The sequence below is a fragment of the Ovis canadensis genome, chromosome 14 (assembly GCF_042477335.2).
Source record: "Ovis canadensis isolate MfBH-ARS-UI-01 breed Bighorn chromosome 14, ARS-UI_OviCan_v2, whole genome shotgun sequence".
Classification (NCBI taxonomy): Eukaryota; Metazoa; Chordata; class Mammalia; order Artiodactyla; family Bovidae; genus Ovis; species Ovis canadensis.
The window spans coordinates 68,774,824-68,785,867 of record NC_091258.1 but is presented as its reverse complement, the minus strand read 5'-3'; the positions used below and the strand labels follow the sequence as shown (position 1 = coordinate 68,785,867).

The window sequence follows — 11,044 nt, the reverse complement described above, 5'->3', positions numbered from 1 at the left end:
ATAGCCCACACAACTCCAGTCTAGGCTCCCATCATTCAAGGAAGTTGGCTGTCAATATGGGGTCCTCAGATTGGATCATCCTAAACCTTAGAAACACCTGAATCCTACCACCTCTGTCTCTTTCAGAGATGCTTTTCTAAACTAGGAAATTCCCAAAATTGGAAGTTTTCAAAAGTGTGTTCACCCCATCCTTAACTGGAGGCTGCCATGGACAAATTAGAGGATACTTTCAGCTGAACCATTAGACAAAAAAGGGCCTGCTGCCCCAGGGTCCCCATAACCTGTTCCCCATTTTCTTCTCCTATAACGTTCATTCCAAAAATGCTCGTCAGACGTTTATAAAAACATCTCCTGTCTACCAGCCCCTGTGTTGAGCTCTGGCAGCACAGCCAATGGTAAACTAGACTACCATCCCTGACCTCAAGAAAATGAGGAAGCAAATAGTAAACAGATAATCACAAACTAGATGAGGACTAGTAGTAGGGATGATGAGTGGAAACAGAGGAGGAGCTACTAACTGGGAGCAGTCAGAGAAGTTTTCCTGGTAGAGGCAATCCTGAGCTGAGTTTGTTTCCTAATAAGTAATCACTAGGAGTGTTCTTTCAAGTGTTTCCAATTTAGGACCCATATATAAAAACATGCCATTAAAAAAAAATGGCCTATACCATACTACTTTTCTGCAGTTTGTTGATTTGCCCTCATAAGAGACCATGAATCGATTTCCATGGCAGTAAATAGTGCAGTGAGCTGAGTAAGGATTTGTAGGAATTTGCCAAGTGGAGAATGTTTAGGGGGTAGAACTGGGGTAGACTAAGTGCGGATAGATAGAGTAGGATAGTTCTAAGCAGAGAGAACATCAGGGACCAAAGATACTAAGACAATCGAGAGAGCACGGCAAGTTGAAAAAGGCTTAATAATTGAGGACAGCTGAAGTATAGAAGGTTGAGAGAGTTGTGAGTAAAGAAGTTGAAGAGGCCAGCAGGTCAAGAAAGCTGAGAAGCCATAACATTATCCTGAGATTGTCTAGTAGGAGGTAAAAATCTGAAAACCCTCAATGGTACTGTAGGAAAGACCCCTCCAGGAGTCTGCCTCAGTCAGAAATTCTCTGGCCTCACACAAACATTTCTGTGATTATGAAAATAGGTGTCATGCAGGATCCTGGATACCTAGGATTCAGTTCAGGCCCTGCTTTAATCAAATCAAAAACTTTAGGCTAGTAATTTCCCTTTTCATCTAGAGGCTGGGGGAGGAGGTTATTATCAAAGGCCAAATGGTTCTATATAATTCTATTCTTGTCCCCAGGAATGCTAAAAGAGTGATGGATCTGGTCATTGCCCGGGTCCTGACGCCTGAGGCCCACCCTCCAGACAGTCTGAACCATGATCCGAGCTCCATCTACCCCAAGTGGCTCAACAACCTTCCTGAACACATCAAAAGCAAAATCCTATCCAATCTGACCGATTGCGACTTATCTAAGGAATTGAATAAGGTAGGTAGGGGGTTGAGGATAGGGCTGTAGAGTTCCCCTCAAAGCCCCCAGAGCACCAGAAACTTCCACATTGCTTAGGGGTCTGTAGAATTCAGAAAGACAATTCTCAGAAGCATCTTGGACAACCAAGACCAAGATTCATAGTATCCTTTTGTGATAAGGTAGTTGTAGCCTTTGTAGCACAAAGCACTAGAATTCATATAAGCTTCTTTACCCCAACCCCAGAGAGTTGCTAGACCAGGAGGAAATCTTCATGCCTCAAGGCCAGATGAATATAATAATATCCATGATCAGAGCTACAGATAGTTTTCTAGAGGAGAGGATGGAAACAGAGTTAGGGCTCCCCCGACCGAGCTCAGAGCCCTCACTGTTCTCTCCTTCATTCACAGGTTATGATCGGTCCAGGTGTGGTCATTGTGACCTTTAGTGACATTGTCTCTTTGTTTTCTGGACCCACCTTCTGGTCCATCATTACCTTCCTGTTGCTGGTGAACCTGGGGCTGAGCACTGCGATAGGAATCATACAAGGCATCATCACCCCTCTCCAGGATACTTTCTCTTCCCTCAGGGAGCATTCAAAGTTGCTCACAGGTACTCTGACCTGTGACTCTACTCCCACCTATGGCCATCATTTAGTTTAACCCCAATGGGACTTATACAGCACAGGTTCGATACTGACCTTGATTTATATCTGATGTTTCTCTACAGTGGGTGTCTGTGTGCCTATGTTCCTGGGCAGCCTCCTTTTTGTGAGGCCCTCAGGCAGCTACTATGTGAACCTACTGGATGACTACTGGGTGTCTCTGCCCCTTTTCTTCATAGTCATCTTGGAGACCATTGCCATGGCCTGGATCTATGGGGCCAGAAGGTAATGTCCCAATCCAGGAATTTCCTGCCACACAGCTAAGAGTCCCTTTTGCTCTCACTGCCAGGCTCTTATCCCAGGGCATATGGAGAGATCCAAGGAGGGTGGGAAAAAAGAAGAGCATGCTGGTTCCAGGGGAATATCAATATAAAGTGGGAAAGTGGCGAGCAGTCTATATCAGTCCTAGGGGCTCCTGAGCTCTTCTTTCAACCAGGGTAGTGTGGACATCTGAAATGTGTAATCCCTCGCTTCTGAAAGCTTGTTCTGTGGACCGGTGGCGTTGGCACCACCTGGAAGCTTATCAGAAATGCAGACCCTCAGGCTCCACCCCAGACCTTTGGATCTGTATCTGTATTTTAACAGGACCCCCAAGTGATTCATACGCACACTACCATTTGAGAAGCCCCGTGTAACCCAAGGGTGGCAGTGTTTATAGGTGATAGTGACTCTTGGCATCAGTTTGTTCATTCATGCAACCAGTCACTCTCAAATATTTCTTAGAGCCTCCTATGTGCCAGGCAGGCCTTGTGGTGAGTACTGGGGGATACTGAGATAAATTAAGTTTAGTTTTGGCTCTCAGAGTCCAAGGAGAAAGACATATCCTTGAGCAGGATGGAGGCAACTGAGGGCACTCTAGAAACACAGATTTTTATCTAAAGAAGATCGAAGAGTCAGTCAAGGAGAGGATGCATGAATAGAATATAGAAAGATGAAGGAGAAGTTTGTCAAGGGAGAGAAAGAGAGAAGGGTGTTCTAAGCAGAAAGAACTTGAATTGTACGTATTGGGATTAAGAAGGTGCACCAAAGAAAGCTGGATATGTGGGCTTAAAGAATCTACTTTCAGGAAGTTGGGCTTTTATCCTGAAGGGTGATGGAGGAGAGAGATTTAACAGAAAAACCCTGGGGCTGGGACAGAAACCAGACTGAAATGAATTAGCGGCAAGAAGACTGGTTGTGGAGGTGTGAATAGAAAGGTTTAAGAAATGTTAAGGGTTTTCTCCCAGGTTAGGTTTGGACTGACCCCCGCACCAAGGCTGGGTAAGGCTTGAATGGGCCTCCCAAAGTCTTGTGGCCCTTCCTCCCAGGTTCCTTACAGACCTGAGTATCATGATGGGCCGCCCCATCTCCCCCATCTATCGTTGGCTGTGGTGTTTTGTGTCTCCATTTGTGCTGCTAGTCCTGTTTTTAAGCACCCTGATTCACCTGTCTGTGAAGGAGATCACCTACTTGGCCTGGGACTCAAGAACTGTGAGCCTCCCCCGCCCAGACCCCCCTAAGGTGTGGACATGAGACTTTTCAGTCCACTTTTTCCCTCCCCACTCCCACTCCTAAATCCACTCTTACAACTAGGACACACTTATCTGATTCCCTGGGGATTCCGCTATTTAGTCTGGTGCCTTGGTTTGGCTCCTATCCCTACCCTCTTCAGCCTTCCACTTTAGAGAACCTGGGGCGTTCTAAACCTTCTTCCCTTTTCTCCATAGTCACATGAGGTGACCCGAATTTATCCATCATGGGCTAAAGCCTTGCTTATATTCTTCGTCATCATCACCGTCCTGCCTGTCCCTGTCTACTTCTTTTACACCGTCATCATTCGGGTGGCTTCTCCTGTCTCCATGAGCCACAGTACGGCCATAATAACCTTCCAACCTGAAGCTAAGGGGAAGTCACCGACGGTTGGTCCACGGCTTCAGTTGAGGCAAAAAAGACAAAAGATTATTAAAATGGATAAACCAAAAACAGAGGGAAAACTTTCTGTCCTGTGAATAAATTCAACTGGAAATAAAGACTTGGTTCATTTGGCACAACATCACTCCTTTATCAAGGTGGAACTGTCTGGTTGGCAACTTTTATTAGAAGAGGCAAATGCAGAAACTGCTAATGTAACTGGACCCAAATACCAGTTTTCCTGGACTGGCAAAGTTTTTCTGGCCTGTTAGGGATTAACATAGCAGTCATTCCCTGTATTTCCCACACTTTCCCTCACCAGACCTATAATAATGGTGTTCTTGACTTCTGGTATTTGGTTAGTGGTAAATGCTGATATTACTTCTCCTAGGCTACTTTCCTCTTGGAATTGGTCTGTATAAGGTCTGGTCCCTATGAAATCAGAGGAAAAATAATCCTGGTAAATTAATCAGTTCAGTGAAACTTTACTTTTATCATAAAGAATATCCCAGTTTCCAGTATTGCCTCCCATTGACTGTTAAATTCAAATGCCAGAACCCCAGGTCCTCTCTTCCTGGTTCTTCCTGTAAGTACACTAGACCAAGTAGATAGAGTAGAGTCACTGATTACGGCAAAGTAGTTAACTATCTGCTAATCGGTGACCTTGTCAATATCTTTTAAATACCAAGGGGCTTAAAACTTTACAACATCGTATTTCCTACTAAGGTGGGAGTTTGGAAGAAGGATATTTGGCAGGGAATGAGGGGGACAGTAGAGGCTGACTGCAGAAACTGAAGAAAACCCAAGGAGGACTCCTTTTGGGCAACGTGACAAAAAAAAATAAGACAAAACATGCTTTATTACAAGACACCTAAATGTAGCATAAAATATATCAACCATCCCCTTCAAGTGTGTAAATGAGCTTAGAATAAATTAGAAGAAATCTTTAAGAGGCCAAAAATTAATTCTAAACTTGAATTAAGATAGGTAAGGTAGTAAAGCTAGTAATCACTTTGGGGGAATTGCCACTGTCTGGTAAGTTAGGGATTTTGATTTCAAAGGCTAGGTGTAGACAAAGCCTTGGTTCCATGAAGGAAAAAGAAACCCCTGTACATAGAAAGCTTAAGCACTGTACTCTCTGTGACAGAGTTAAATAACAGTAAAATGCATATGTCTGTTGCTGTCTTTGATAGGAGAGAAATAGCTTATTTTTTGAGAATTTGTAACTCTTACATGCAATTTTGGTTCAAATTCACACAACTGGCATAATCTGAAAAATCCAAGTTTGGATGAGCATAAAAGGTGTCTGGTGGATAGCACCTTGCCCCTGCACCTGTCATAAGTACATATAAATAATCTTGGGGAAACACAACTTCTATCAGGCTTCATAGGATTCCCACCAATAAACTACCAATGAACATGAGATAACAAAAAGAAATCACAAAATACGCAAGGAAATGAGGCACCCTAAAGGGAGGATTAGCAGAATCAACAATGAGCAGAATCAGACCTGCAAAAACCTTATATATCAGAATTGTCAAGTATATAATATAGAATAAATGTGCTTAATACATTTAAAGACATAAAGAAAGAGTTGAAATTAAGAACAAGGAGCAAGAGATTCTCAGAAATGATCAGGGTATTTGAAAAAGGACCAAAAAGAAGTTTTAGAAATGAAAAAATCGTTTGGATTTAAAACATCAATGGGTAGGTTAAACAACAAATTAGAAAACTAAGAAGAGAGACAAATCTAAAGAGAGCATAATGATGTAGCACAGAGAAACTATGGCATTAAAAATATGAGATTAAACCCAAGTGTCCATTGACAGATGAATGGATAAAGATGTGCTGCTGCTGCTGCTGCTGCTAAGTCGCTTCAGTCGTGTCCGACTCTGCGCAGCCCCATAGACGGCAGCCCCCAGGCTTCTCCGTCCCTGGGATTCTCCAGGCAAGAACACTGGAGTGGGTTGCCATTTCCTTCTCCAACGCATGAGAGTGAAAAGTGAAAGTGAAGTCGCTCAGTCATGTCCGACTCTTCGCGACCCCATGGACTGCAGCCCACCAGGCTCCTCTGCCCATGGGATTTTCCAGGCAAGAGTACTGGAGTGGGGTGCCATTGCCCTCTCCGAAAGATGTGGTACACGTATACAATTGAATGTTACTCAGTCGTAAGAAGGAATGGAATTGGGTCATCTGTAGAGATGTGGATGAACCTAGAGTCTGCCATACACAATGAAGTAAGTCAGGAAGAGAAAAACAAATGCCCTACATTAATACACATATGTGGAATCCAGAAAAATGGTACAGGTGAACCTAGTTCCAGGGCAGGAATAGAGATGCAGACAGAGAACGGACGTGTGGACACAGGGCAGGGGAAGGTGGGAGGAATTGGAGGACTGGGTTTGACATAAACACACTACTGTGTGTAGAGAGCTAATGGGAACCTGTGGTGTAGCACAGAGAGCTGCTCAGCTTGATGCTCTATGGTGACCTGGATGGGTGGGACTGGGTGTGGGGGAGATTCCGAGAGGGAGGGGATATATGTATGCATATAACTGATACATATAGCTGATTTATGTCATCGTGCAGCAGAAACAGGAGAAGGCAATGGCAACCCACTCCAGTACTCTTGCCTGGAAAATCCCATGGACGGAGGAGCCTGGTAGGCTGCAGTCCATGGGGTCGCGAAGAGTCGGACACGACTGAAGCAACTTAGCAGTAGCAGCAGCAGAAACACAACATTGTAGAGCAATTATACTCCAATAAAAAAAAATACGAGTTTAAGAGACATGGAGGATAGTGGGACAAAGTTCAACACACCTCTAATAGGAATTCCAAAAAGAGATCTTTGAAAGACTACGGGAGAGACAATATACAAAGACAAATAAAAAGATGACCATATTCCCCAAATCAAGGAAAGGCTCAAATCTTTGGACTGAGGAAACATAACAAATTGAAAAGATTAAACAAAAGGAAACCGCAGTATCCCCAAAATAAAGAGCAACCAGGCAGAAAAGACATTACCTATAAAGTATCAACAGAAACAATAAAAATCTATTATTAGGACTGGAAAAGAGTTTTATCTGAGCCAAACTGAGAGCTACAGCCCTGGAAATACAGAGTCAAGAAGCACTTGAATGTGTTCTGCTAGGCTACAAGATGGAGGTGGCTTATAAAGGCAAAAACTGCAAAATTATATGTTTTTTTAATCAAGATTATAATCAGAGGCCGCAAGAAATAAAGATGCTTATTAAGCAAGGATTGGTTTCGGTCCAAAATGGTTGCCTAGTTTTACGGAAAGACCTCGAGATCTCAGGTTGCAGCTGACAGCTGCTAGCAGACACTGTTTTGAGAATGGCTGGTGGAGTCTTTGAGTCTGATACAGTCCAGAAAATTCAAGTTCTCAGTGATGGAGGAACCTGTCTGAAACCATATCAACAATGGCCATTGGCTCCAATTTGGATGCCTGAACTGCAATTACTCCATTTTTACTTTTTAAAATGCATTATTTCCTTTAATGGTTAAAGCAGATGTACAGTGACTCGAAGGACATGAGTTTGATCAAGCTTCGGGAGTTGCTGATGGACAGGGAAGCCTGGCATGCTGCAGTTCACGGAATGGCAAAGAGTCGGACACGACTGAGCGACTGAACTGAACTGAACTGAGCCATATATGTTTGATAGGCCACAGGCGGGCTGTTTTGGTTATCATAAAGCTTAAGTTACATCATGTATAAGTTAGAATGACTTTCATCTACCTCAATATGTGAAAATTTCTTCCATCTAAAGGAATGACAGGACTTCCCTGTTGGTACAGTGGATAGGAATCCGCCTGCCAGTTCAGGGGACACAGGTTTGATCCCTGCTCCAGGAAGAAGCCCTCGCAACGCAGCGAAGAGTAGCCCTGCTCTCGGGAACTGGAGAAGGCCCTTCTTCAGCAGCAAAGATGCAACGCAGCCAAAAATAAATAAATAAAATGTACAAAAAGGAATGACAGTCCACAGCTGGTTTCTTATCAACTACAAGAGAATCCAGGGTCCAGCAGAAGAGTATCTGCCGAGAAGTGAAAGTAGCTGTCAACTTAAAAACGTAAATCTAGCAAAAACAATTTCTCCAGAACAAAGCAAAATAGAGATTTTTCAGGGAAGCGCAACAGTTTTCCATCCACAAATCTTTGGTAAAGAACATACTTCAAGGAGGACTTCCCTGGTGGTCCAGTGGTTAAGAATCCACCTGCCAGTGCATGGGACACAGGTTTGATCTCTGATCCAAGAAGATTCCACATGCTGCGGGGCAACTAAGCCTGCGCATTACAACTACTGAAGCCCAAGGGCCGTAGAGCTCATGCTCCACAAGAGAAGCCACTGCAAGGAGAGGCCTGTGCACTACAGCTGGAGAGGAGCCCTCGAACATGGTAATGAGGACCCAGTGCAGCAAAAACAAAACTAATAATTTTTTTAATTAAAATTTTTTTTTAATTTTAAAAAAGAATATATCTCAAGAAGTAGTAAAATGATCCCAGAAGGCAGCTCTGAGACCTGAGACAGAAGAAATGCTGAGCCAAGAAAATGGTGATAATGTGGGTAAATGTAAACACATACTAACACTTATAAAGCAATAATAGCAATAGTTAATTTGTAAGATTAAAAAACTGACAAATAGCTAAAACACTGGGCAGCTATATATAATACATAGCTAGAGATGGAGAATGATAAACTCAGCAGAATGATAAACACTGATCTTTAGACTTTGATAAAAATGCATGTTAAAATTTCAAGGATAGCTACTAAAAAAGGAACAATTTATAATTTCTATATTAGCTAAGGTAAATAATGATAGCCTCTCTAACAGATCAAACAAAATCTCAGTGACTTCCAACAATCAAATTTTAGTTCCTGCTTACATCAGAATACAATACACTATAGCCTGGAATGGGGGTGGTGCTCTTTCTTTCATCTTAGGGCTCTTCCCTCCTCTAGGTTCTGGAGTTCTTTCCAGTGAGCTGGTGCATGTGGAAAGAGGGTGAGTTTTATGGGCCAGATCTGAAAATGAAGCATGTCACTTTTATTCACACTCTATTCACCAGAACAAGAAGGCTGCAAGAACCGGGGAACACTGCTATTAGAGAACACTAGTAGCTGCTTCTGCATTCACACCCCAGCAGCGGGGGTGGGAATCAGTCCAAAAGAATGCAAAACAAAATCTCAAAAGTTAATAAAGAAAACATGGGACGAGCAGAAGATAAAATATTAGAAATAAATCCACACATACTAGTAATTGCAATTATTTACACATGGACTAGTAAAAAGGCAAATATTGAAGACTGAATTGTTTTAAATCCAGCTCACTGCTATTTATGTGTTGTTGTTCAGTCACTCAGTCGTGTCTGACCCTTTGCGACCCCATGGACTGCAGCATGCCAGGATTCCATGTTCTTCACTATCTCCTGGAGTTTGCTCAAACTCATGTCCATTGAGTCGATGATGCCATCCAACCATCTCATCCTCTGTCACCCTCTTCTCCTTACCTTCAATCTTTCCCAACATCAGAGTCTTTTCTAATAAGTCAGCTCTTCCCATTAGGTGGCCAAAGTATTGGAGCTTCAGTTTCAGTATGAGGCCTTCCAATGAGTACTCAGGATTGATTTCCTTTAGGACTGACTGGTTTGATCTCCTTGCTGTCCAAGTGATTCTCAAGAATCTTCTCCAACACCACAGTTCAGTTCTTCAGCACTCAGCCTTCTTTATCGTCCAACTCTCACATGACCACTGGAAAAACCATAACTTTAACTAGACAGACCTTTGTCAGCAAAGTAATGTCTCCGCTTTTTAATATGCTGTCTAGGTTGGTCATAGCTTTTCTTCCAAGAGCAAGCGTCTTTTAATTTCATGGCTGCAGTCACCATCTGCAGTGATTTTGGAGCCCAAAAAAGTAGTCTCTCACTGTTTTCATTGTTTCCCCATCTATTTGCCATGAAGTGAGGGGACCAGATGCCATGATCTTCTTTGTAGTGGGAATTCCCAATAATGTACTTTCACAGCCTTGAGAAATTTCACAGAAGTAGCACCTGGGAAAACAGTATATATTAAGAAACTATGTTAATGATTATCTTTCACGTTTTTCTTAAGAATAATCGCCTTGTTACAAACTCCAAGGCCAGACCCAGAATGGAGTATGACTGGGATCATGAAAGCAAGGACCTTGGAACACCGGGTCGGCACCAGGCATTTATGCTGCCTACGCACTTGCTAGTTCCTGAGACTAGCCCAGAAGGGAACGGTCTGGGGTAAACACAAGGAAATCTGGACTATGTCAGCGTAGTCCATGACATTTAGGAGTACGTGATTAACACAGCATGAGTCTTGAAAAAAAAAAAAAATCTGAGAAAGTCTTGTGGTCTGCGATTAGGAATAAAAGCTGGACTCAGAGTGGACTCTGCACCTCAGTCCAACAGAGGTTGCAGGTCTCTGGATCCATTGCAACAGATTTCGTGTTCTGTCTTCATTCTCGTTGCTCGCTCCTGGACCATTTAGGGCAACACTTAGTTTTTTGAAAGTTGAGTTTTAAGCCAACTTTTTCATTCTCCTTTTTCACTTTCATCAAAAGGCTCTTTAGTTTTTCTTCGCTTTCTGCCATAAGGGTGGTGTCATCTGCATATCTGAGTTTATTGATATTTCTCCTGGCAATCTTGATTCCAGCTTGTGCTTCATCAAGCCCAGCATTTCTCATGATGTACTCTGCATATAAGTTAAATAAGCAGGGTGACAATATACAGCCCTGACTTACTCCTTTCCTGATTTGGAACCAGTCTGTTGTCCAATGTCCAGTTCCAACTGTTGCTTCTTGACCTGCATACAGAGTTCTCAGGAGGCAGGTCAGGTGGTCTGGTATTCCCACCTCTTTAAGAATTTTCCACAGTTTGTTGTGGTCCACACAGTGAAAGGCTTTGGCATAGTCAATAAAGCAGAAATAGATGTTTTTCTGGAACTCTCTTGCTTTTTCCATGATCCAGCGGATGTTGGC

At 42.9% G+C, this 11,044-nt stretch overlaps 1 protein-coding gene across 1 annotated transcript; it reads left to right on the top strand.

Annotated features, from left to right (window-relative positions):
* The first annotated feature begins 123 nt into the window (after window positions 1-123).
* LOC138419479 (orphan sodium- and chloride-dependent neurotransmitter transporter NTT5-like) lies at window positions 124-4,167 on the top strand. The gene is made up of 5 exons (XM_069552368.1): window positions 124-1,489; window positions 1,879-2,080; window positions 2,198-2,357; window positions 3,440-3,602; window positions 3,839-4,167. The coding sequence occupies exons 1-5, from the start codon at window positions 1,271-1,273 to the stop codon at window positions 4,118-4,120; spliced, it is 1,026 nt and encodes a 341-aa protein (XP_069408469.1). The 5' UTR covers window positions 124-1,270; the 3' UTR covers window positions 4,121-4,167.
* Window positions 4,168-11,044: the final 6,877 nt, after the last annotated feature.